We start from the raw sequence: 27995 nt of genomic DNA on the forward strand, positions 1-27995 counted from the left end.
AGGAGGTAAAAGCAATCACAGTGCCTGGAGTGATGCTCCAAACACACCAAAGCCTCTTCAAGTAATGGCTCAGAAGCAGAAGGGCTCCCAGGGAGCCTCCTGCCACCACCTGACCTGCAGGACCCCAAGGTCCAGCTGATCCTGGCCCAGGAGGGGCTCCTGCTTTTGGGGAGCTGTTTGCAGGACCATGAGGGACACTGAACTGTTTATGAAGCAAAACGTGGCAAGCTGCCTGCTTTGTCAGAAATCACATCTAGTTTATAGTTCCTGGTAACAAACTAGGGAAAAAACAATGTGAGGAGGTAAAAGATGCTGAAAATATTTTTGTTTGCAGTCCACAGAGTTGAAAAAAAACAAATATAGGAAATTCTACAGTATCTGTTAATGCTGATGGATGAAAGACTGTGTGACATGGGAGGATGGGTTGCTCAGAGCAAGAGCAGCCTGCAAAGGATGTGAGGTTTTCAAAATAACATGAAAAACCATGCAAATGATTTTGAATTCACTCCTGCTACACATAGTGGCTGTCCTCAAGTTTCTGCCCTATTCCCCACCACATGCTTGGCACACCAGGCTGGTTACACTCATTTACAGCCCATCCCACATTTGGGGTGGGAGCACACCCCCAGAAATCCCCCTTTATTTTTTTTTACCTTAGCACAGAAAACTCCAATCTTTCCCCATTAAAGCTGCTTGGCTGTTTGCTGACAGGGAGTGACTGTGAGAGCTCCCTGGAGATGGGACTGACCACTTCAGCCCTGCTGACACTGAAACACAGTGGCACAGCCATCAATCCTGGGAAAAGCCAAGCTCACCAGACCCTTGAGCTGAGACCTGCCTGCATCTCCAGCCCAGAGCCAAGCAAGCCCTTCCCAAGGGCACAGCACAAAGCAAATTCTGTGGCTTTGTAAGAAAAGTTTCAAACCCCAGCATTTTCCTTCACTGCTGATCTCGTCTCTGCCACCATGAGAAGGCAAATCCATCCTGTGCCTGTGCCATCAGCCCCACTTTGCTGCCCTAACTAGCTGGGAAGAGAATCTCAGCAGGCTTGCAGAAAGCTCAGCTCTGCAGCCCCCACCTCCCCTGAGAGTCCCTTGTAAGAGGCCACCTCATCACCCACACAGCACAAGGACTCCTCAAAGGCAGCTTTTTCCTGGTGAACTTAAGTCACCCCTCACAGCTCTAGGGCACTTGTACAATGTCTCCAGGGTATTGTTACTGCTGACACTCCCAGACTGGGCTTCCACTACCCAAGCCCCTACCCTGATGCTGTGGAGCCTTTTGTGGCCACCCCAACAGCTCCCACCACCACTGTCCCAAAGCAGGGATGGCAGTGCTGGGGCTGCACAGGCACACAAAGCAAGGGAGCCCTGTCAAATCTGCAGGCAGGGAGCAGCCTGGCACCACCAAATTTCTGGGGCAGTGACATGGTCAGTAACACTGTGCTTACAGTGGTTATAGCCCATCCCACCTCTGGGGTGGGAAGCACATCCCTAAAATCTCCCCCCTCTTTTTCCCCTTAGCACACAAAAACCTTCTCAATCTTCTTCTGAAGTGTGCAAGGTGTGCAACACATCAGAGACACAACAGAGCCACAAGAACAACAAACTCTGCATGACAGGCACTGGTCTTGCTGCAAACAGGGAAAGGACAATTCCAGGGGTAAACCTTTGATGTCATCAAGCGAGCCCTTGACGTCATCAGGAGGATGGCAGCCCTTGGGGGAAACCTCACAGCTTCCCAGCCCTGGTGGAAAACTGCTGTCTGGCATCTCTTTGGCGAGGAGCTGGTGGGCAGCACAGCAGTGAGTCACAGCTATCCCACTTCTAATTGCACATGACTCACTCCAGCTTCGCTGCAAAGGCACCAAGGAGTCTGACTAAACCAGCCCAAAATCTGAGTATCCATGATTTTTAAATACATATACACCCCCACACGTGTGTGTGCACACACGGACGTGCACGCACAGACACACCAAGTGATTGCTTCTTTTTTCCGTACACAAGTGAGACAAACGAAACGCTCTGGAATTAATAAATAACTATGAACAACCAAGCTCCTGGGCTACAGAAGGAGCTCTTCTCCCCACGTGGCTCCTTAATTCCTTGAGGCTCTGAGCCCACAAGGACTCCCCCGTTCCTGGCATGAGACCCTCACAGGCTGGCACGGCCACCACGAGGTTCCCTTTCCTCTGCACGGGGTGAGGGGGACACCTCCTGCAGGGAGGGAGGGAGGGAGGAACCTGGTTGCTCCTCACTGAGTGTGTGCACACCTGCAGGGCAGAGCAGACCTGTGGCAGGGGTCCTCCTTTTGAATTTTCCTTTCCAGAGACTCAAGCTCAGCCCGTGTACTGCTGCTGGTAGCGCAGGTTGAGCTCGCGCAGCTCCCGCTCCCGCACGCGCCGCGATTTGTTGGACTTGGTGGAGCGGCTGGAGCGGGTGGACTGAGCTGACTTGGTGCTCTGGCAGCGGGAGGAAGCCCTCTTGAGAAGGTTCTGTGAGATGGAGCGGTGCAGGTTCTTCATGGAGGAGGAGGCTGCCATGCTGACCACCCACGGGTGCTTCAGGGCCTGCAGGGCCGTCATCCTGTCGCTGGGGTCCACCGTCAGCAGGCGGTCGATGAAATCCTTGGCCAGGTTGGACACGCTGGGCCAGGGCTGAAACACAAAAGAGGTGGTTGGAATGAGACACCCTTGCTGATTAATTAATTCCTCCCATGTCTGCAAGGTGCTTTGGGGCATTCTGCTGCTTTCCTTCTCTCTTTTATCCTCAAATCTTCCAAGCTGTAACTGGCAGTATCTGCCCAAGGAGAATGAGACACAACTCCATGTTAGGGGAAGAGGCTGAATTAGTGGGAAATATCTGCAGGTACACAGGTGCAGAGTAGATCCCCCCAGCAGATGGGCTCAGGCACTCAGAAGCTGACCCTGCAGGCACTGACACACCCATGTGCACACACTCAAGGGTCTCAGTCTATCACTGGCCAGGGGCTGTGTACAAATCACAAATGGGGTGGGACTGCTGGGAACGTGCCCTGGGCTGTTTTACTCTCCAGCACCAGTCTCATTACATGGTGATGACAATGGGAAGATGCCAGCAGCTCACATCCCAAGCAGCAGACAAAGAACTTAATGTAACAACTTACTTTTAAAGTTCTTTGACCAATCACACAAAGCAAAAGCACATTGACAGTAGCTCTATCTAACTGCTATAAGCACATGTACCTTTGGTTAAAACAATGCTTGTTTATTTCAAATACAATACTTGCTTGTAAGCCTTAAAACACAATGCACAGAGCTCCATTATTAAGTTTAATACTTCCTAGTATCTTGCTAGATACACTTTTCTGCAGCCTAGGGAGTTATTCTAGACAAGTGTTAATACACAGACCATTGTTCTATTTGTCCTTACTTTTCTACTTTTTAAATAATTTTTCTGCTGACCTATCTCATGGCTACTGCTTAGCTACAATCACAGTTCTGCTGTCTCTGAGGCCTGCCTTTTGCAGCTTTCCCAAAACCCTTGGATTTTATGTATTCCCACATCAATCAATCCCCAGACTCAACCATCTCTCCAGCAGTGGCTGGGCCTTCCCTGGTCCATCTGGTCCCCAGATCTTCCTGGAGTTTTGTCCTTGTCCTTAGAGACACACACACATGGACTTCCCCAGCTTCCAGTCCCTTTCCCCATGTCCAGCTCCATGCTCACCAGCAGTCACACACTCAGTCACACTCCCCCACACCTGTGTTTGCTCCATTTGCTGCACCATGACACACACAGCCTCCCAGACCTATGTCCTGCTCCAGCTGCTGGTCCTTCCTACCCCATCTTCTCACATCACCTTCCAAAATCCTACAACTACTACCAGAAGCACAGTAACTGTATCTCCATGAAGACCCTCTCTTGTCCAAGTGCTTTCTATCCCACAAAGCCATTCCTGCAGGCACAGGAGCCCTATCACTCACAGGGGATGGATTCTGACACCCAGGGCTCTTCTGACTCTTCATCTCAAGGCACATGTCTAGGGAGGAAGCACCAACCTCTGCACTGATCCTTGAACCAAAACTAGGCAGAATTTTCTGCTGCGGAATTTGGTCTCACTCCCAACATGGAGATTTAGATGTTGCTACCTGGTTAACCCTGGTACAGCAGCTCAGCCCAGCTGGAAACAACCCCATAAACTGTTCTAAATACATTGAAATGTTAGATTTAAGAAATTTGCAATAATGTTTACCACAGAAAGAGGAAGAAATTTGTTTAACAATATGTTAGTTTTAAAGAAATAAGCCCAAAATAATTAATTAGTCCTATAATAAATATCCTCCCAGCACACCCAAGAATGGCCATAACAACTTATGAGTCAAACACCTACAGCCACAAATGCTGAATTGTTTCATTTGTGACAAAACACTGTATTTGCACTAAGGTGGGAAGTGAGAACATTTCCTTCAGCATGAGGTAAAGGCTGGGCTGTGGATGTGGACAAAGCTGGGAAGAAAAATGTGACAAAACCCACTGTAAGGGTAGAGAGGAGGAGGCAGCATGGCCAGCAGAAAACCCCAGGTGGTGAATGGAGCCAGCAAGAGCAGGTTTCTGCAATCACTGGGTACTTTGGGGGTCTCACCTGTCCTGAAACCACCAATACTGAATTTTTCAAGTCTGTGGAGATCACATCTCAAGCTGCATTAAGAAAAAGCCTGAGTAGATTTCTGCAATGAAGATTTCCATATAATAATGGTGACATACATGTAACTGAGTGGACCCACCCCTGCCTAGTTAAAAAGGCAAAACTCTGCTATTCTCTGTCTCTCATTCTTCTCTTCATTGGGTGAGGAAGAAAAGCACCCAGCTATTTTAAAATTCAGGGTTCACTGACTGTACAACCAGAAATAATGCCCTTTTCTTGCACAGAAGGTCTAAAAAAGATATGTCCTGATTTTTTGGAGGTTTGTAATTCATTGCTACAGAAAGCAATTTTCTTTTCAAAAGACTCAAGGCACCAGCAAGAGAACAGATCCCTGGGAGGAATTTTTAATGAAAAGGAGGATGGTGTAAGAGTTACAGCACTGCTCCCAGCCCACAGCCTGTCAGTGCATGGCCAGGAAAGGTGAACTTGAGCTTCAGCTGAGGAACTGGCTGTGAGGGGGATCAGGGTACCACAGTCTTATCTTACAAGGACTAAAACAGTCTGGCTCACTCAGCTGAAATGGGATACATGGTCACTGCCAGTAACTATGCAAGGGAAGAGACTGAAAATTATATTAACTACCTGATATAAAGAAAATACTGGTACATGAATAAAAACATAAATGTTCCTGAACATATTCAGAATGGAAATGGAAATACTCAGGGAGGAAGCAGAGTCTTCTCCAGCAGATCAGATACCACTTCACATTTCAATAATTAAATCCATTAACAACAACAAAACAATTCTAAACATTTAAGCTTTTCTGTCATAGAACCATTAAGGTTAGAAAACACCTTGAAGACCATCAAGTCCAACCATTAACCCAGCATTGCTGCGTTCACCACTAAACCATTTCCCCAAGTGTCACATCCACCTTTTGAACTCCTCCAGGGATGGTAATTCCACCACTGCCCTGGACAGCCTGTTCCAGTGCCTGACCACACCTTCAGTGAAGAACCTCTTCCTAATACCCCATCTAAACCTGCCCTTGCACAACTTGATGCCATTTCCTCTTCCCTCATCTACTGCTTTGTAAAGAATATAATTATAATATAATATATAAGTAAAATTAGTTTGTCACAATCTGCTTTTAATGGCTTTTTCTTAGCTGATGAAATAAATGTACCTTGGCAGTGAATGGTCAGAAAAAAAACAGGTGCTTGTTAGAAAAGAACAGGGACAAATTCTGATCACAGACTCATGAAAGTGTCTGTAAAGAAGGTAAATAAAACAGCAAAAATCCTTTCCAAATTAATCAGGGAAACCACAATAAAGATTCAATTTTAACTGAACACACTGGTCTATTTTGAAGATTGATGGACCATTGAGGAGCTCAGCCTTCATGGTATTCAACACCAACAGAACCACAAAGCTGAATCTGCCCTGCCATGGGGGAATATAAATCCCATTGCAAGCCTATAGATTCCCAACAGACTTTGGATAAGGTACTTCATTTGTTAAATACCAGCAAGGGGAATCAACTTGCAGGATTTAGCCTTCATTGGCATAATCTCAGCTGATCCCAGGTGGTGCCATATGTCAGCTGGGAACACATCACCTTCCCCTCACACTGGGGTCTCCAGCTGCAGAGAAACTCCGGGCTCCTCTTCCAGATCCAAATGGAACCCAGGCAAAAAGAGGCTTTGCCTCCACTCTTCCAAGCTTGCCTTGAAAAGCTTTTAAAGACCCATTTCTGTAGCTTTTTTTTATGGCTCCCTTTCAGCTACTCATTCAGCTAAAATCACAAACTCATCATTGCCTGGCTACTCCATCAACCCCCAATTCCTTCTTTCCTTCTCCTCCTCCCAAGAGCCACAGCTCATCCCATTCTGTTTCCTTCACAGAGGGCTCATTCTCCACTTCCCAACAATCCTAATGGGACATCCAAGCTAATGCTACAGCTATTAAATTTACCAACTAATGATACATCTATTAAATTTACTAACCTTCCCTCAAAGTGAAGGTAAATGCAGGTGACAATTTGCTCTCTGTGCAGTAACTTTTTAAGAACTCTTCACTACCATCTTCATTTCTGTTACTGGCAATTGAAGTGACTTAAGATCCCCACCCTGAAAGAGCTTTTGTTCCTCTCAGGTGGAGAAAACACATCCACACAACTCCAATTTCATGGTTTTTCCTGGGTATTTCTTCCCCTCTTACCCTAAAACCTTTTACCTTTCTGAATATGGTCCCTCACAGAAATACAATCATGGCAGCACCTCCAGCCTCTCCTTTTTTTACCTAAGTCAAAAGAAATGCAAGAGATGCTCAAATAAAAAGTATTTGAGAACTGGCACAACAGTACTTGGAAATACATCTTCAGGACATGCAGGACAGCATTATTTTCTCTTCCAAGCATAAGTAATTGCAGAAATCTGGAATTTGAGGCAACCCAGGAACTATTTTGCTGTCCAAATGCATTCAAACTTCAGTCAAATGAGATTCTGGTGAGTGAAATGAGCCTCTAAACAGCAGGAATAATATTACTTCAATATTTTCAAGTCTTATTAAAAGATGGCAAGTGTGATGATTTGGAATTTGAAGAAATCTATGAAGTCTGAGGCCTAGGAACTGTGATACATAACCAGCCTAAACCTTGAGAGGCCTGTCCAGTTTAATGAATCCTAAAGAAGAATAAACTCCAAACAGAAGAAGCACATTGGATTTCTCATTATTCCAATTACTCTAGTTTCACCACAAATGGTGAATATGGAGTACCTGCAACTAGATTTTTCTTCTGGTCAGCAAACACAAATCAGTTTATTGATCTGTTTACACAGCTGGAGGTTTGATTTGCTGCACCACATACATCTTTCCTATTTTACTGAAGCTTTTTCTTTAGTAATATAGTAGGGCTATATTCTACCCATGCAATTTGCAACCTCAGTCCCTGGAGAAATGCATCCACTCTCCAGAAGACTTGCATCAGTTGACAAAACAGCAGTTTTAACTTAGCAAAATCCCATTAACCCTCCAAATTAATGCTGCAAGGCAGCAGCAGAGGGTTGTGGGGGGCTGAGGGAGGTTGACACTGGTGTGTTGGGGCAGGACATGAGTGCAGGACATGAAGTGTGCTCCCATGACAGGACTGAAGCAATCCAGAGGAGATGCTGCCCATCTGCTTGCCTGAGGAGAGACAGACACTGGCTTGGAAGGAAAATGCTCCCATCCATGAAATGTTGGATCAGCTAAACCCTATCAGAGAGCCTTGAATTTAAATCTCAGTGCTGCAATGACAAATCCTGCTTTTTTGTGCCACAAAAATGCCACAACAAGGCCACAAAAATGAAGAGAAGTCACCAACACTTGCATTTCTGTTCCTCTAGAAAACAATTTCAAATGTGATGCAGTTTGAGTACAACTTCTGCTCCCTCTGTTGGACTGTGCTGCTTCAGAAAGATAAAGCTCTGGTGTCTTTCTGTAGAGAAGCACAGAATGGTTTGGGTTGACAGGGACCTTAAAAAGCTCATCTAGTCCAAATGCCCTGCCATGTGCAGGGACACCTTTCACTAGCCCAGGCTGCTGTGAGCCCCATCCAACCTGGCCTGAGCACTTCCAGGGATGGGGCAGCCACAGCTTCCCTGGGCACCCTCTGCCACGGCCTCAGCACCCTCACATACCTTAAAGAAAAGTGGAATAGCCACATTTGGAGCTGAGTGACAACAGAGACCTCCTACATGTGACCAGTTTTTCTAACAACAGCAATCATGTCCTCTGTCTGGGATACCTGGTGCAGTGCCTGCTTCAAAACCTGATTTCTCATGAGACAAACCCTAGATACAGACTCATTTAACACTGGAGACTATCGGCCTCATGCTGGAGGGAGGACTAAACATCCTCTGGAAAGTAATGTCTGTAACTCTAGAATTTAGCAGAGTGACTAAAAACATGCACAATTTACAAGGAAAATTACAATTCAGCACAATTTACAAGGAAAAGAAAAGTGGGGGGAGCAGAAGAGCTGCACAAAGCTGCAGAGGGATCTTCTGGTTAGCTGAGTGCCAATAAAAGAAGGAACAATCATCTGACTTCAAGCTCTGCTTTTAGACTCAACAGTACCCACTGAAGGAAGGATACATTCTAATTTCCTGACTCCCACCTAAGTTACATGTTGTTTTCAGGAGAAGAAAGACAATGTTTATGAGGAAGGTGAAGGAAAAGCCTGGATCTCCCTTGCCAGTCACTCCTTACAAAAACATGAAGCACAAAGCATGTTATCACAGCTGCAAAAGATTGCTCTTAGGCCAAAAATACTGTATCCCAGCCCAGTGATTCCTAAGAAAAATACTGTATCCCAGCCCCAGTAATTCCTAAGAAAAATACTGTATCCCAGTCCCACTGATGCCTAGGATGAGTCTGAGCACTGCAGAAGCCTCAAAGCACCAAAGAGACTGAGGAGCCCCATAGCAGCACATGGGTTCCTGCAAGGTTCTCCCACAGAAGACCTTCAGGTATCTACTTTGCAGTAGATTTATTGGGAATAAGCTTGCCCCAACAAACAGACTGGGTTTAATGCATCCACTTGGTCAGAGGGAACTGCCTTCACATCATGTCCTTGTCACCATTAGCAGCAATGCTCCACATCTCAGGAGATGAATACATTTCTCTTGTCATTCCCATTTGATGCTGCACTCCCCATTGTGCCAGCACACATAGTTTGGTTTGTGCAAACAAAGTGAGCCAAACTGGGGAGTTTCTGTAAATTTTTCAGCTGGGGTTTTCAGCCCAGCCATTCCTTGGCATGAGTCACCAGAGGGCTGCAGAAGGAGCTACATCAACCCAAGAGAGAGACTGGAACAGAGTCCAGAATTAGCAGCACTTCAACCAAGTATGAAACCCATCCCACAGCCTGTCTTACAGCCTCAGTGACAATGGGAGAGACTCCCATGGTGGAGACACTTTGCCCTGGTCCCTCAGGAATGCCAGCTGCTGCTTCTGAGGGAACACTAGCATTCCCTACAAAAGCATCTCCTACACTTCTATAAGCTGCATAAAACACAGGGCACTTCACCCATCTGCAACTCCAGCTCTGCTAGGTAACAAACTCAGGGGAAAGCAGCCTCCTTTACAATGAGCTCTCAAGTGTGTTATGTTTTATTCAGACTTGGGCTCTGAGGCTGGAGAAGGAGGAGGAGGAGAAGAAAGATCCTCCTCGGAGTGTCACTTAGGCTGGGGGATTGCGTGCAGCGCTCTGCTCTGTGTCACTGAATCCCTTCACCACCCGGCTTGTTATTCACAGCAGCAGAAAATCTACTGAGGCACTGGCCAGGCCAGCGTGTGGGGAACAAACAACTGCAGGTTTGTTGCGCTGCCCTCTGGTTTGAACAGCCAACTCACCTCTCTCCCTGCAGCTGATGTGAGCAGAGAGCTCCCAACAGCTGCTGGAAACAAACCCTGACCTGTGTGACCACTGCACATCTCCTCACCCAACTGGAGGGACCTAGGCAGGGGTGGGAGCCAACACTCTGGAGGCAGAGCAGTTTTCTTTTGATCTATTGATCAAAATGAGCAGATTTTGGATACCAGAATCAAGTCCCTGAATTTTATTCTGCCTGCAATGGGAGCTGCTGTAAAGAGGCCACCAAAGCCTGCACTGCACACAAGTTAATGACTTAAATTTATTTTCTTTTCACAAAAATAAGTTAAGCTAACATATGTGTGCTGCTGAAGGCAGGGCACATCTCTCCAGCTTCTGTCATTTTTCAGAACAGCTGCACCTTAAAATTCTGACATTTCTGGTGGCAGACAAGTGACATGTTGTTAGTTTTGAGAAGGAAATTAAATGGACTTGATGCTCTAAAAGATCTTTTCCAACCTTAATGATTCTAAGAACATCACCAAGAACTCTCTTCATTGCATTACCTATTTATGCATGATGCAGCAGTTCTGTCTCATTTAGGAGATTCCCACATGACATCAGAAAGCAGGAAGTGTCAACTCCAAAGGAGCAGGTTGGGGACTGCAACTGTGACACATGACATGGCAAACCAGCCTAGGGCTGTGCTGGGGCTGCAATAACACCAGGGTTGCACCATCCCAGGCATCATTCAGCCCCCAAACAACTGCAACGAGGTGATCAAAACCAACTCGTTCCAAAGAGCTGGAACAAAAAGTTTCCAGTGAAAAGATGAAACGTGCTAAAGTCTGTGCAGGGCAGATTCCCAAGCATTCAGCATTAATTTGTTGATGTGGGGAGGAGGAATAAAGGAAGGATGAAAGAGGAAAATACAACAGCCCTTTAATAATCCAGAGCATTATAAGTATGCGCAGCCATCTGGTGCGGTGAACTTCTATAACCCAGCTTTTCGAATGGAAATAGCCAGCCCATTTTCCCTGGACAGGCACTGAGTATTCAGCTGGAATCATGCACTAAAATTACAGCAGCTACAAAAAACAATAAACACAAAGCTTCTCTCTCCAGCCAGGGGCAGCCCTTCTAAGTGCAATGCTTAGGGAATAGCTGTTAAAATGGGGTAATACCACATTGCAGTTTGGATCGCTTTACGTCTCTTAAAAATGTGTCAGCAAGTTACAGCTGCACACAGAGGACTTCAACCACTACCCTGACTGAAAAATTGTCTGTTAGGGAAGCTCAGGGTTAAGGACCTGGACTTGGAAGGATGCAGGTGAAAAATGAGATCACCAAGTATACAGTGCTGGAGATTGCCATGAAAATGGAATGAGTCAAACATTTCCAAAGGTACTGGTACAGCATCAGCAATACTCACAGCAGTATTTGCAGTAACTAAACTGGAAAACACCTTCCCCAGACTGGTCCTAACATCTGGGTATCCTGACATCTTCAGTGCTTTTACTCTGAAAAAACTCAAATTTGAGCTGAATGATGTTCTCTCACTCTGAACTATTACCTTAAGAGAGTATTGGCTGTGAACTGGAGCTGAAGTCAATACGTGCTTCTACGTACAAATTCAGAGTAAGAGTTTAATTAAGAAATGGCAGTTCCTGACAGGGAGGAAAGATCTTCCCCAGGGAGGAAGAATATCTTTCATCACACTGATTAGAGCAGTGGTGAGGGATGAACAGATAAGCTTATAACCTCCCACACAACCCCTCCTGCAAGCTCCAAGCTGTCGGTGCACAAGCCCCGGGTGCTTACGAGGGAATGAACAAGGGGGAGTAAATCCTAAGACAGTCTTAGCTGCTACTCCAACCCTGCTCTGCTCCCCAGCTGCACCAGCTTTCCTCTGCTCTGGACAGCTCCTTTAACCTCCCAGAGCACACAGATGTGTCACAGAATCATAAAATACCCTGAGCTGGAAGGGACCCACAGGGACCAAGATGAGGAGTTGTGCTGCAAACACAGCAACGTCCAAGCCCCAGCTGCCCCCCTGTCTGCCTTGACTCTCCTTTCTTCCTTATAGTCACTCTTTCAGTTTTAACCAGAGTCCAACCCTGTCACAGTTTCAGAGGTGAAATGATGCCTCTTTCATCTCAGCATCTCCTGAAAGCCCAGGTTTAGTGCTTCCCAAGCCAGGCCCTGTGGCCCAATGCCATTGCTGGCTTTCTCTCAGAAAGCACTGTTTTGGGTAGGCAAGGTGGATGTAAGCCATTTTAAAGTAAACAAAACATCAGGAGACACTCTAAGTAGGCTTGCTAGGTTTTCCACAATTCAGTCCCGGGTCACTGGTTTATAATTGCTCTTCCTGTCACTATTTGGGACATTTTTGTTAGAATTCAGAGCAGGATAACTGTTCTAGATCCCATTCCAACACATTTCTCTGTATTTTCTTCTCAAATTTCTTTCAGCATCCCAGCTATTCAGTGATGGAGACAGAGATCCTGCTGAAAAGCAAAGTATGTCACTGACACTGCACCAAACTGCACATACACAGGAAGGAAAAAGGACAAACCAAAAATCCCTAATGTAACACATTCCTAATTCTGCAGCCATAATCTTATACCAAGGTGATCTTTTCCCCTGTTAAAATCCTACCCTGTTCTCACCTACATTGTTGGGGTATTTCTCTTTCCAAAAGAAGATTAAACCATTTCAGTTTTCCATGTGGAGTCATACTGCCCACTGTGGAGCCTGGCCATCCCCAGGTTCAAAAACACTGTGGAGAAGATCCAGGTGAGAACTCCAAGATAGCCAGGGGTCCTTGACACATGGTCTGCAAGGAGGGGTCAAAGGAGCTGGACTTGTTCAGTCTGACAAAGAGAATCTAAGGGCAATCTAACAGCATTTCTTTAAAATGCACCACATTTATTTAAAAGTAGTTCCAAGGATTACAGAGCCACACAACAGGTCCAAAGAAGGGGCAACAGGGAGAAGCTGTGCCTTGGAAGATCTGTATCAGGAAATACCAGGGGAAGGGTAGTGCAGCCCTGGAAAAGGTCACTGGGGAGGTGGAGGATCTTCATCCCTGAAGCCCTTCAAGACTCAGGAAGACACAGTCAAGCCAGCATGACCTAGTGCTGGCAACACTCCTGCCTCAAGCTGAATGGGATTAGAGCTCTCCAAAGGTAACCAAGGTTTCTATTTCTCAAGTGCTTCTCCCCTCCCTGCCCCCAGACAGCACTGTCATATCCCCTCCAGAGCAGCAGCACATCCCTCCTCCCAGCACATATCCCTGCCCAGGCTCCATCCCACATGCTCAACAGGGTCAAGTGTGCCCTGAATGCTTCAGAAACAAACATGTGCTGATCACCTTCAGGTAAATTTGGGTTGATATTCAATTACCTTTCCTGCAGGAAGAATGTGCTTCAGTTCTCTCTCCTACTGAGCCACTGACTTTGTAAAATTCAGAGCAACTTTGAAATCTACACATTGCTCAAACTGGGTTGACAATGATCTTAGCATTTAAATAGTTAATTCCAGAAGACTGAAAGACAGACAGCACAGTTCCATAAACTTTGCTGCTTTGGGAAATCAGGGTGAAGGCAGGGCTGCAACAGACACCCAAGGATCATCCAATCCATCCCATGGCCCCCAAGGATCCACCAGAGATGCATCACTCCTGACAGATGACTGCCTCACTTGTTCCACAAGACAGCTTCAGAAATCCTCTGGGTAAACATTTTTTGGAGTGGGAGACACCAGTTCTGTAAAAACTTCAGTGTGAATCTTTCTAAGTGCCATTTAAGACTCTTGTTTGACATAATCTGGAAAAAAGATTATTCCTCTTCCTCTTTGAAGCAGCCTTTTACATATTTGCAAACTGCTATGACAACATGTTCCCCAGGCCAAACAGCCAAAAGTGTTTTAGTTTTCCAGAGACTGTGGTTTCTTGACTCACAATTGTTTTTGTTGATCTCCTGTCAAGTCTCTCTGCTTGGCCTGTGGTGTTTTTGAAGTCTGCTGCCCAGAAGTGTCAGAGCTTCAGCTTGGCACCTGCAGCAGCCACCAAACACAGCAGGATCAGAGCACACGCTGCCTTTCTGCTCAGACACCTCAGTACATTCACCTTTTCCCACAAGTATCACACTGCTCTCACACAATAGTTTGTGATTCATAGACACTTCCTTCTCTGAGAAGCCAACACCCCCTAATTTTATGTTCTTCACCTATTTTTGTGCACTAACTTACTCTTACTTTTAAAAAAATCAAAAACCAAACTACACCTGCTACTGAACGGCTCAAATTTGACAGGGCTATCTGGAACTCAATGCCCTTTGCAGCCCTTCCAATTCAATGTCATCCACAAATATAATGAACACACCTGCATGTCCCTCACCTAGGTTGGTTATTAACCCCCAAATACCTCTGCACCTTCAGCCACCTCTAGAGAACCACCATCACTACCATTGTCCACTTTGTTGATGAGCCACCAGTAAGTAAATGTCACTTTTAACACACCAGGTTTGGGGAAAAACAAGATTTGGTCCCCAGGCCCTCCCTGCTTCACAGTTCATTTCCAAAAAGGAAGTTTTCAGAGACCATGGAACACTTTCATGAAATAGCTGAAGATCTCTTCAATGTCAGATCCATCCTTGTCAAGCACCAGTGCCAAACACTGGTGGTATGGGGACTCCTGTAACTTTGGAAGAGGATTTTACCATTAAATTATTTTGCATTCTCAGCCAAGTGTCAAGTTTTCCTTAGCTTTACAATATCAGCCTCTCAAGCAAAATGGTAGCTGAAGAATGCCACCCAGAATTCCTGAAGCTGGACTAATGCTAAAAACAAATAAAGAAATATGAAGGACTAAGTGTAGAGAGGTATAAACTGTAACCCAGGCTGTAACCTCCATCAGCACTGATGAAACAGTATATCAAGTCTTGAGTCACCCTAGCTGTAAAGAGAAACATTTTCACATATGAGCCACAAAATCATTCTCAATATTATCAGATTATTAAAAAGGTTCTTAGAAATCACTCTTCAGACACAGACAAAGGTAGGAAACACACAAATACTTTTATCAGATAGCACAATTCTCCGTTTTGTGAGACATCAAACCAGGCTCTTTGGTTAATCACCAGGGAGTGCCTGAAGTACTGGTGCACTGGATGTGCAGGGAGTGCCATGATTATGAAGTTCACAAGCTGCAGACACACAGCCAGGCACACACCAGCACTTTGGGGAACCCTGCAGGAACAGCAGGCATCTCTTAACAGCCTCCTCCAGAACGTTCTGCCTCTCCTTGACTTGTGTGAACGGCTCCCATGTCACCAATCAGCACTAATCTGGTGCATTAGTAAAAGCTCAGTTTTCAGGAAAATCTATAAAAACATCCATTTGAAATAACAAAGGCATTAGAAAACATGCCTGGTTTTTCTACCTTGTCACTCACTTGGGGCAGCAGGGGGGCAAAGCAGGGGGTGGGTGAGGCTGGAGAGAGGAGGAGCAGCTCATGGTGCAAACCAGGGAACTCGGATGCACCACTGCCAGTCTGAACCACCCCTTCCAGCCCCAAACAACTAATCCAGCTCCCTCTGCCTCCAGCCTCAACTCTGCAACTGCAGTCTTGTCAGATGTAGGGATTTGAAAGATTGGGTAAAGAGACTGCCAAGAAAACCCCTGGGTTTAGGAAGCACCTTTGCAGCCCTCCAGCTCAACATGAACAGGAATTCCCCAAAACAGTTTCTGCAGTTGAAAAGAGATTTCAACAATGTGATATTAAAACCTTGACTTCCCACCTATGCCAAGCACACTGCTTAAATCCTCCTTCCTCACATCCCAGGGCAGGAGCACACTGCAAATGCTAGGGAGGTCCCAAATTCGGGTCAGAGCAAATCTGAAACATCTTCCAATGCCAGATTGTTCCAAATATATCAGGTTCAATTGCCTCTCTCCAAGGCAGGGTCAATTACAGGCCACACGGTGATTTGCAGCAAGGTACATGTTCACAGCCCTTCCCCACAGAGCTCAGTTTTGATTAAACAAAAGTGGCTTTTAATCTGCAGCAGGGGCAGCAGCTGGAACTACAGCCAGGTGCCAGCTCTGCAAAACCTCAAAGCCTCAGCCTGGGGCTCAGAACAGTCAGGAAGATGCTGTAATTTCCTCCAGAGTGCAGCACTTTTACAGCTCCCCCCTGAAAGCTCACTTTAGAAATGTTTTATAGGTGCCAGCCAGTCCTCCTTGTGCCCCCAGATCTGTCCAGGTGTTGTACTTGCATACAGCCATCTGGGGCCTCAGGTCCTCAGCAGAGCAGCTCCAGGAAATCCAGCTGAAGCTGAAGCTGTCACCCCAATGCACTCACCCCACAAACTGTGATAACTCCCACGTGTGCCACAGCAAGGAGAGAACCAGGTGAGTGCTCACACCCTGCTCAAGGGCTGCACCTGGCTCAAGCCCAGCACCATCAGCAGCTGGACACCCAACACAAACTCCAACCCCTGGGTAACCATTTCCAAGGAGGGCAGGAGGGCAGCTGCTGTATTTAGGGACAGGTTTCCTGCAGGTCACAGCTCTTCCCACTGCAGAATTAACACATATTCTCACTCTCTTGGTTTTAAGTCAACTAGCATGCAATAGCATGTCTTGCCTCAAAATACACCTCCACTAAGGTATCAGAAAAAAACAACACATCTGAGCCACAGCTGGAAAACCAAGGATTCAATCAGCCAAAGGTAAAAGAGGAAACATGGCCTAGGCTATGTTTAAGCAAATGTAAAGGAGTCAAAAACACCAATGGTAGCTGATAGTTCAAATCCTTCCTGTTAATAATGTGTATTCTGTACAGAGGCAGCTTAATATTCTTTTTCTACCCTACCAATGTCCCTTTATCCCTACATCCCTAATTCTGCAGAAATACTATTCCACCATTAACAGGATTTTATAGGGCCTCCAGATGAAGGAATGAAAATATATGTCAAACCACAGCACTACTGTAAATCCTTTCCCCCCAGATGTGGCTCTTGCCTTCCTCCATCCTTATATTACATGAAATACACTGTGCACCACTTCCTCAAACTCAGTCTTTCACCTCAAAAATCTTAACCAAAATGCTCAGCTGCTGTCCCTCACTCAGCCTTGAGCCTGCAGGTACTACTGGCATAGACAGCAGTCCTAAGGAAAAAGGGCTGTGAATGAAATCACTGGGAAAAACCCACATTCCTCTTCCCCACGGAGATTCCTTCCCTGCTTTCTTTGTTTCTAGAGACTTTGAGGCTTAGACAGAGTTTCCACCCTGTCCTGATGACATGCACAATTCTGTGAAATACAAAGTGTTAACACTGCAGCAGTATGGAAATGGCAGATGTAGGCAGAGAAAATGACCCCTCTCCTTGCTTACCCTGCCCTAGCACAGGGGGTTCTCTCCACTGTTGTGTTGCAACATAAGCTGAAGTACATGGTAAAGAGGCAAAAAGAGTGATTTTGTAAAAGGTCCTTGTGACACCAATCCTGATGGAGGAAAAAAACTTCAAAAAGAATCTTAAGATGCAGCCAGAGCAAGGGGGACTTGATTTTCAAATGCATGCATTGGTTTCAAAGCCCTTTCACTGGAAAAGGTGTTTCTCTACCTGTAAATAAAGTGCTTACCAATGCAGCATGCTGAGTTTTTGCAGGAGCATGGTCACTGATCCATGCAGGAGGAAGCAGGATTTCCCAGGCTTTAACTGAGGTTATCACATTTCCAAAGATGTCCCTCCCTGCAGAGGGAGAGATCTGGACAAACACTTCAGCCCTTGGAGCTGGAGTGACACAAACACACCAGCCACTGAGCTGGTGCATTAAAAGAAAAGAAAGAGCAGAAGCCAAGAGAAGTCCATGTATTGGGCAGGCTTCAGTGTTCTGTGCCTGGCTTGGAGAGGAGCTTTCATCCTGTTCAAGTGCTCCAGCTCTTCAAAGGAGAGCAGAGTGCCCTTTTCAGCAGAGCCCTGTGACTGCAGCTCGCCAACACTCTTGTTGTTCTACTTCAAAATCACCGCTTTCACACAGCCATGTGAAATGCAAAAGCACATTCCTCTGTAAATTGATGGGGTTTTACTTCTTCCAAGCAAAGGGCTCAACAATTTATATAAAAAACAATTCTTCCCTACACGGGGAAAAAAAGCCAGCTCTAGTTTTTAGGGGGGAAAAAGCCTGCATTACTCTAAGAACAGGACTATTGAAAACACTTCTACCATCTAATGTGGCTCACAGGAACAAACAGCAGCTGCTCTAAGTAAAAAGCTCTTTAAGCCCCCAAGAAGGCTAAAACATGGTCCTGGAGACTTATATGCTCACACCAGTAAGTATTGCAAATGTGTTTTAAAATCCTGCCTTCAGCTGCCCCATCCTTGTTTTCTTTGTTACACTATATTCAACAGCTTGGGCCACTCAAACTCCAGAGGAAAGAATGGAAAATTGGCCACCCTGCTGCTCTGAAATCTCTCCTCTCTTCTGGCACAGACATCAGAGGCTAAGGTGCTGACTGCCCTGCAAAAGCATCTAATGGGTCTAAAGACCATCTTGGCACAGCCATGGAGGGCCACACCAAGTGTCAGTGTGGCCTTCTGGGGACCCCACAAGGGAGGGCTCCTGCTGAGGCACTGAGCCAAGGAAACTTCCACAGGAATCAGGTGGCTTTGCACTGAGCTCCTCTTGGAGCAAAGAACAGCTCTACACTTTGCAAAGGCAAATCTGCAATAAAGGGGGGCATCTAACAGCTTCTCTGGCCTCTTGTGCTTACAGGACTTTATCTCCTGTATTAAAAAAATATATAGGACCAAGAGAGCATTAGAGGGCAGTGCTGCTTCTCTGATCCTGGCTTTATTTCAAACTAGCTTTGAATGTTTTCCCAAAAATGTACTCCAGTCCAAATTCAGGGAAGGCAGTCTGCCTTACTGCCCACCTTAAACAGATGTGCTACAATTAGATCACCAGAGTTTTCCCTCTTCCAGGGAAAGCCAGCCAGACCTGTCACAGCATCAATGCAAAACTTATTGCATTGCAAAACCTCATCCAAAGTTTCAGAATGCTTGTCCTATACTGACTGAATTCTCCTGAAGGTGATAAGGATTATGGAGAGATTTTCTCTGATATGCAAGTAAACTTTTTTTCCCTCATAGAAGACCAGTTTCTACAATAAAATACAAGTATGCAGAACAGAAAGTTGAGTTGCCACTACACACTTCTATCTGCAACTTTTAGGGGAAGGAGGTTACCAAGAATAATTACAGTTTCTTTTTGTTGCTTGTGCCTTTTTTATATTAAGCTTGTCATTTGATAGGAAATCCAACCACAGTCATCATAATTCATAATGCAATGACTGATCAGTCCCTCTGGGGTGGGATGGGCAATTCAGCAACCAGCTCCCAGCTGAGTCAGAAACAGTCTGGTTTCAAGTTCTACCCCTTCTCTCTCAAAATGTTGAATAAATGCAGGAAATTAATACTGAAATTTGACAAGCCTGTCACCTGTCTCCTCCACTATGTGTCACAAGGGATTTCAGGGATTACAAGTCCTCCACAGCCTTTTAAGCAGCCCCCACAAGGAGGACAATTATGAGGACACTTTGGAAATGCTCTGCAGACGTGCTTGGGTAAGGACTCATCCTGTGAGCACGCATCAGCTGCCTTGGAATGGCTTTATTTTTATCTTGTTTTCTGCCAGGTAGCACAGGTAGTTTGTTTGCTAATGCACTGCCTGCACTCTCTGTGCTTCATGTTTCTGCTATTAGCTGCAGGCAGGAAAAACTGCTCGGGGAGAAAGTGGTTTATCTTTTTACTCACACAGGCTGAGTTGTTATGGGAACACCATTCATGCTACTCATCCAGATTAACTTGGTTTTCCTGTAACTAAGGGCATTCTTCCTGCATGAATCCATCCATACAGGATCTGCAGAGCTTACTCAACACCTGCATTTAACTTGGTGCTTTAAACTCCAAGTTAGGGCAGAAGATCACTAAGATTCTGAATGCTCAAGGAGAGAAAAGTAGAAATGCAATGCACACACAGTTTGCAAGTCAGGCTTCTCCTCTAACCTTTGGTCATTCTCTCCATCAATGTGCCTTCCATGAATTTGTCCAGTTGCTCATCAAACTCAGGTAAACTTGCAAGGTCCACAGCCCTTGTTTTCACCCTGTGAATAGCCTGTACCATCAGGGACTCTGCAGGTCTGTTAGGGAAGTTCCTCCTGCTGGCTTTTAGGCAGAAGGCAACAGCCCCTTCAATCTTCACTGGTTTTGTCCCTCCCTATAGAACTGACCACGTATTTCACACCTATGCTTATCAGAAAACTCCTGATCCATGTGAAGGCCACTGTCACAATACGGCTGCAAAGCTCCTTCAAGAGATTCTGGTGAGGATTTCTACCAAAAACCACTGGAAAATCTAAGCCACACAAAACCAGTTCATCTCTCCACAGGCTGCTAAGTCTCTTGCAGAGCTCCTGCAGACTTGCAATGCCCAACTTCATTCATATATCAAGCATGTCTCTCCTATCAATGCATCCACTAGCACCATAATTTAGAACAAGCTTTGTTGGTTATTTGATTAAGACATGTTCCCACAGCAGCACACACCAACCTCACCCACTGTGAGCATACCACAAAAAGCTGATTCTGTTCTATGAATAGGAGAACAGCCCATGAGAGAAATGGTATGTCCAGATCAGATATCAAAATCAGAACAATCCATACACCTTAGCTAAGTTTCCCAATTTAACCATAGCATACATTATCTTCCACTTATTCCATCGATTTTCCCAGGTGTGTAAAGTAACATAAAAGTATTGGTATTCAACAGAAGGAGAAGCTTTGAAAAAGAATCAGAGCAAGCCTGTCCCAGCAGGATAATGATGGTCCAATCTTCAATTCTGCACTTGCAAATTCAAAGGAAACTAAGAATGAAATTCTAGCTTTATTCCTCAGTCAACTTTTTAAGCTACAAAGAGCTCTCAAAAATCAGTTTTAACTCCAAGATTTAAATTAAAAATTAAATGAAATCATTATGTCCAAACATTCTTTTTAGTAAGTTCTAACAAAACAAGTGAAAAAGAATAATTCTGCAGCAGGCTACATTCAAAGCAGTGTCAATAGCTCACCTAACCCTTACTCAGGATGCTCAGGAAAAAAAAGCACACCAGTTACAAAGCCAGCTGTCCTTCCTTCCTCATCCTAGCCATTACCAGACGCAGTTCAAAAAGTAGAGGAGATATAAGAGATAATCAGAGCAGTGATGTCAGCAGTACCTGAATAACCCATTGTGGGAGACCTCTCCTACTGATCTGCTAATGGCCTCTTCAAACAGACCTCACACTCCAGGAACAGCAGCCGGGGTAACAGGGTCCCAGCCAGAAAGCAATTACATTAGCTGGACTAGAGATCACTTGTTTTTCCAAGAAAATGGAGCTGCTTCTCAGGTCAGCATGCCTCTTGGCTTTTGTTCCTCTTTCAATACAGCTTTGTCCTCTGTGACCAGGTTTTGGGGTCAGACTTTTCAAAAAGCACCGAGACTCAGGGCACTGCTGCTGCCTGCCACGGTACAGCCTGAAGACAGCTCCCTCCTTCCCCACTGGAACTCGTCTGAGCCACACAGCTCAAGCTGTCAGCTCTGCAGTTCACAGGCTTCTTTCAATATTTCCTCTTCTGTTTCAGATCCTCAACCTTCAGATTACAGAGAAGAAAAGCAGTTGCTCCCATGAAACCTCTGCTCCTGCATCCATCCAAGAGAGATGCTGTTGGCAATGCACTCGAGTATTCTCCCCAGTCCCACTCCAAAGAAACCAGGCCTTGGCTCCTGCCATTCCCATTAGTCTGACAAACTTAGCAATAGCCTCCTTTCTGACACCTTCCCACTTCCTCCAGTGTAACACAAAGAAAGAAGAGGCATTGCCTGTGAACACCAAAAATTCAGAAGCATTTAAAAACCCAGAGTGCTGGCAAGATTGTGGGAAACACAACAGACAGCTTTAAACCTCTGGCTCACTTTGTCTTCTCCTAGAAATTATTCACAAAATGAGCAGCCTCTTTACTGCACCTCCTGCCAATACCTGCCTGCAGTCAAGCACCGTGCAATTTAGGGGCATAGGCTTAATTACACTGGTAAATTAAAGCATCCATTTTCCCTGGCTCTAGAGGAACACAAAGCACCCAGGCAACAGATACAGGCTGCTGGCTGACACATATTTGCTTTCCAAGCGGTAAAGCATTGACAGCTTTCCAAAATAACCACTCATGTCACACACAGTATCCATAACAGCCTCCTAAAGTGTGCAATTTGTGGTGGCATAACAAGTAAAATGCCTCAGGCTTGTGCATTGACACTTTCAAAATAGAGAGCTTAATGCTTTCTCTGTGGCACATTGCTACCTCTGCATACAACCAACAAGGCTTCAGTGGCCTAGCTGCAATTCACAATATTTCTCAAAACCAATCTGTTCTGGTACAAGGACCAGTGGACATCAAAGTAAATTACCCCAGGGAACCTTCAAAACACTCAGTTCACTCTCTCCAGATTGCCTATGGCTGCACTGAGCTTGATCAGACCCCCTTCAAATGTTAATTTGTCTGTTCACTCATTCTTCAACAGAAGCCAGGCCATGCCTTTGGTTATTCACACAGCCTTTCTACACAAGATTTTCAGCTCTGTATTTTTATCCAGAGAACACAGACCTGCCCTCAATAGTCAAGGGCATGGCATGGCAAGGACATGACAACAGCAACACTCATTCCTAATATCAACAGGGTTCTGATCAGAAATGTGAAGATGTTACTTACAAGTGTTTACTTCAAATTGTTTCTTCTGAAGAGCAAGAAGCACCTTCAGGCCCCACTATCATTTACAGAATTCCTAAAAATTATCCCCCAAGACTCTTCTGTCCATACTTACCCATGAAAACTATCCTTCAATCCTCCATTTTCTCACATACCAAACTCAAAAAGCAATGCAGATCAATTTCTGAAATAATCCCATCTCCAGATGGAAGAAGTAAGTGCCCCTTGCCTGCCATAACCTTGCAGCAAAGCTGTTTTCCATACTACACTTGGATTCATGTCAGGAATCAGACTAGTGATACATGTGCCACATTTCAAACACCCTGGCACAAGTTTCAACTGCAAAGCCTCTAACAGCAGCTAGAAACCCACAAGCATCCCAGTTCTCTTCTACACCAAGTTTCCTCTTTCTGTGCACACATTTTTTTAAAGGAGCTCGCAATGCTGCACTGGGAGCAGACAGAACATGGGAAAGGATTTTAAAAGCCAGAATCACAGATTTTTTTACCCCTGGTAATGTTACCACGTACAGGACAACCAGTTTTTGGTCATCACAGAGACACACCTAGAGAGAGCTGTCACAAAGTAGAAATTTTCCAGAGTAGAAATCCATTTTGATTTAAGTGAAATGTACATCTTTGAGTTAAGTCTGTAGTTTGGAAACATAGCTGTTTAGTCTGACTGCCTGTTCTCGTAAAAAGCCTATACTGGGAGAAACTGCTTCAGCTGAAGGACAGAAATAAGGGGAAGGGGCAGACAGAAACAGAGACTGCTACAAGAGCAGGTCAATTTGACCTAAGAATTCTTTCTGATAAAGAATTAGTGAAAATCTGTAAAAATGAATATGTATGAACCTATTATAGAAATATGTAAAAATGAATATGTATGAACCTACTGTGAAATTGCATGCATATGGATTTGAGAGGGGGATAAAAAAGACCTAGAGGTCCCAGAAGTACGCATGTCTTTTAAAGAGAGTAATCTCCACACGCATCCAACGCTGTCATAAACACACAACTTTCACAGAGTTATACAGTTTGTTTGCTTCCACAAAACAGAGCTCCTTGCCTGACTGCCCCTCACCACACTCACCTCGCCTGAGTAACTGTACTTTCCCTTCAGGATCTGCCGGTACAGGCGGGTGCGGTTGTCGTCCTCGAAGGGCATCGTGCCGCTGAGGAGGATGTAGGAGATGACCCCCAGCGCCCACATGTCCACCGAGTTCGTGTAGGGCTTCCTGACCAGGATCTCGGGGGCGATGTACTCCGGGGTGCCACACGTGGTTTTCATCAGGCAGTCGTCCCCCTTCTTGCGCGCGCTGGCCAGCCCGAAGTCGGTGATCATGATCTTGGAGTCGGTGCCCGGGTGGTAGTAGAGCAGGTTCTCGGGCTTCAGGTCGCGGTGGGTGATGCCCAGCGTGTGCAGGTACCTCACCCCATCCAGCACCATCTGCAGCACGCGCGTGGCGTCCCGCTCGGTGAAGGAGCCCTTGGCGATGATGCGGTCGAAGAGCTCTCCGCCGGTGGCCAGCTCCATGACCATGTACACGCGGTCCTGCGTCTCGAAGACCTCGATGAGCTGGATGATGTTGGTGTGGCGCACGCGGCGCAGCACGCTCAGCTCCGACTCGCACACCTCGCGGCCCTCGCGGTACTTGGTCTCGATCATCTTGATGGCGTAGGGCTGCTTGGTGGCCTTGTGCTCCACGCGCACCACGCGGCTGAAGCTGCCCCTGCCGATCAGCGCTTTGATGTCGTACTTGGCCGTCACGCGCGGGTCGAACTTGGCGCGGTACTTGGCCACTTTGTTCTTGCGGGGCTCGGGCTGCTGGGCGGGCAGGGCGCTCCCGGGATAGGGGTTGGTGTGGTGGGGAGGGGAGGGAGAGCCAGCTTTGATGACAGCCCCGCAGTCATCTTTGATGAAATGCTTGTAGATGTCACTGTGGCCCGTGTAAGGTTCCACTTTTTTAACCAGGTCTAGCTGCACATCCTTGGGGGGCTCGGGAAGCACTTTGCTGGTCCCACAGCCCATCACTGACTGGTGTTAATTCCCTATCAAGGCATGTTCCCAGGGGAGCACCAGCAGCAACCACATCCGGGGTGATTCCCACATTTGAATCTTCGAAAAGGAATGAGAAGAAACGAATAAAGAGCAATCAAGGCAGTGAAGATTTTTTCCCCCATTTGAATTAAAACAATAGCACCATGCTATCACAAAGTGAGAATATGGGATTTCCACTTCTTTCTGCTACAGAACATGCACAGTGCTCTGCTGCTTTCATCACGAGTGAGTGAAGGCAGTGCCTACAAACACGCATTCATGGTCAGAACAGATGTGCCCATGGAAATCACACAGTGTCTCTCTTTATTGGGGATCGTTTGTTTTCTGCTCCCTGCTGAGCCCTGAATCAGCCACAGAGCAGTGGAGGCTGCACAAGACTTCTGGAGGTCTTTTTGTCCAGACACAATTGCTTAATAAAAATCAAATAAAGGAAAAAAGTCAAGCATTTTCTTTAGTTTTGTTAGATCTGCTCAACTTTCTCAGTCAGCAGCCAATCCAAACCCAACAGCTCTGAGTTTGCTCACCAGAAGTACCTCAGCAACTTGTACACTTAACCCATCTTCACAAGACTCTATTTATATTGGATTTGTACACTGTCTTAAGCTTCTCACTACTTTGCTGCTGGGGATCAATGGAAGAGCAGAAGAGGCAGGAATATGGAGCCAGAGGCACACTGGCTTTAAGGTGCAGCCCCTGCTGAAAGGGAGATATTCACTTGCCCAGAGCAGCTTTTAGTCAGCAAATCCCTCATCCTCCAAACCCTGAGAAATCAAGGTGGGCTGTCACATCTTTCAACATTCTCAATTTTGCTTTATTTTACATCTTTAGGCACAAAGGGGCACCTCTGGCCTTCCACTGGAGCTGCCTGTAAGAAGTGGAATTCCTCCCAGCTGTTCCAGACTAGGAGCTCTTGCTCATCCCAACAAAACCAAACCAGCTGCACCTGGGCAAGTCTTTATGTGTTGATTAAAACAATATCAGGAGATGAGGAAGCCACCTGTGGCTCTGGCAGTCACATTTGCCCTTTTTGACTCAGAGCCCACCAACATGTGTCAGAAACCCACTAGCCTTGAAAATGTGATTTTAGGTCTTACCATCACCAGGTTTATCTCCACTCAAGCACCACCTCTCCACGCAACTGCTCAGCATGAACAGCAGAAAAGGAACCCCAGCCTGTCTTCCATGGGGAGAAGGAAGTGGAGAAATAAGAAATGTTTTAAAGGGACACCTGGAAGAAGTTGAGACTCTTCATCCAACCTGGAAAGAAAACCAGGCTTTAGTTAAGATTCAGTTTTATAATCAAACATCATCAAAGTAACTTCTCAAGGAAGAAGTTCCCTCCTGGCAGCACCCTGAGGTCAAACAACCCAGCCATGCCTGTACTAGGGTGCAGGCAGTAGAAATGAAAAACAGCTTCACAGAAAGCTTAGCCGACTTCCACCAAGCACTGCCCTGGGGTGGGGCTTCATTCAGATTAAAGCATCATGATAAAAAGAGCTCTGGCCTATCCTGAATAATGCCTCCCATGGACAGCTTTCCCAGCATTATTGAACCTTAAAGCATTTCAAGTTCACAGAGGAATGGAACATTCCTCTGTGAAGAGAGCATCCATAAACAAGATTATTACAGAGTAATTCAACATGTAGAGAAGGACTTGTGTAAAACATCCCACCCACAACTAAAACTAAACAGAAGAATGAATCACTTGAAAGTATCATCTATAAATCCACTCATGGCATTAACTGAGATCTGGCAGCAACTCCAGCATGTCAGTACATGCTGGCACTTGAGTGTTCCAGTGAAAGCTACAGAACCAGAGTCAGCAACAAAATGCTTAACTCCCCATCAGTGCAGGACATGCTCCTGTGCAGTAACCACCGAGAACGTGGGGAAAGGCACTAAAGCAAATCACAAGCATTACAAGCTCTCCGAGTGGGAAATCACATACTTGGCAGGTGGCAAACTATCTGAACTACAGATGGAAGAGGTGGGAAGGAATACGGGATTTATGCTTCTCCCCTCGGACACTGAGCTCCTCGCCTGCCGTGTCACTAACGCATCTCGAGCGCGCCTCTCACTGCCTGGCAGAACCTGGCATGCCCACTGCGAGCTCCTGGTGCATTTCGGAGGGGAAACCCGGGGCTGGGGCTGCTGCCGGAGGCAGGGCCAGAATCAGCCAAACCAGCCGGGATCCCAAACCCGTTTGTTTCCAAACTCATCCCAGCCCAGGCCGCTTGTGGCTATACTGGAAAGGGGATTCAGGACCGGGTCGGTGCCGGGAGCTCCTCCCGCGGCAGGTTCGGCTCCAGTCTGGGAAGCACCGGGCCCGTCCCGCTGAGGGGACACCGGGAGCCGCCAGGGCTCCCTCCCCGGCCCGCCCGGCCCCGCGGCCCAGCGCCCCGGGCAGCGGCACGGCTGAGATGCCGGGGCCCGCCGCGCCCGCGCTTCCCAGGCCGCACCACCGCCGTCCCCGGAGTGAGAGAGAGAGGGAAAGGGAGGGGAGCCGGGACCGGAGCCGGTGCCGGGCCGGGCGGTCCCGGGGGCGCCGATCCCGGACTCACCTCGGCCCACTCCGGCCGCGGCGCGGCACCGCCTCCTGACGTCATCACCGCGCGCCGGGGACGCCCCAGGGGCGGGGACACCGCGCGCGGCGATTGGCGGAGGGGGCGGGGGGCGGGGCCGAGGCGCGGGGAGGGCGGGGGCGCTTTACCGCCCCCTGCCGGGGCCGCCCGGGACCGCCCGCGGCCCCACGAGTGTGAGGGGCCGAGGGGCTCCGGGAGCGTGAGGGGCTCCGGGAGCGTGAGGGGCTCCGGGCCTCACAGCAGCCCCTGCGGCCCCTGAGCCCCGCCTGAGACCCCTCAGGGCTCTGGGACCCCTCAGCCCTACCCCGGACCCCTCAGCCCCAGGACCCCTCAGCCCCACGGGCCCCTGGAGCTCCTCACCGCCATGGACCCCCGGGCCCCCCTCACTGCTCTGGCCCTGCTGTTACCCACAAAATCGGGCTCGTTCCTTGCTGTGCACCCAGCCGATCATGACACACTCCAGAGAAACATCGATTGTTTATTTCAGAGCTGCCCCAGCCTGGGTGCTCGGTTATGTTCCACAAATCCAGCACACTCCACCAGGCTTTCTGTGTCATTATTTAC

The 27995-nt window shown here is 46.9% G+C and overlaps 1 protein-coding gene across 1 annotated transcript; it reads right to left on the reverse strand.

The window, feature by feature from the left end:
- Positions 1 to 27460, reverse strand: PSKH1 (protein serine kinase H1). The gene is made up of 4 exons (XM_058033965.1): positions 27411 to 27460; positions 25944 to 26106; positions 23881 to 24906; positions 1 to 2656 (listed from the first exon to the last, which is right to left on the reverse strand). Exons 3-4 carry the CDS (start codon positions 24817 to 24819, stop codon positions 2339 to 2341), a joined length of 1257 nt encoding a protein of 418 aa, XP_057889948.1. The 5' UTR covers positions 24820 to 24906; positions 25944 to 26106; positions 27411 to 27460; the 3' UTR covers positions 1 to 2338.
- Positions 27461 to 27995: the final 535 nt, after the last annotated feature.

This window comes from Melospiza georgiana, chromosome 14, assembly GCF_028018845.1.
Source record: "Melospiza georgiana isolate bMelGeo1 chromosome 14, bMelGeo1.pri, whole genome shotgun sequence".
Taxonomy (NCBI): domain Eukaryota; kingdom Metazoa; phylum Chordata; class Aves; order Passeriformes; family Passerellidae; genus Melospiza; species Melospiza georgiana.

What these genes read in the sequence shown, in the direction of transcription:
- PSKH1 (XM_058033965.1), bottom strand. Translation starts at nt 24,819, where the DNA reads ATGGGCTGTGGGACCAGCAAAGTGCTTCCCGAGCCCCCCAAGGATGTG. An exon ending in AGTACAGTTACTCAGGCGAG is followed by an intron (nt 2,657 to 23,880) that starts GTGAGTGTGGTG and finishes TTTGTGTTTCAG; the next exon opens with CCCTGGCCCAGCGTGTCCAA.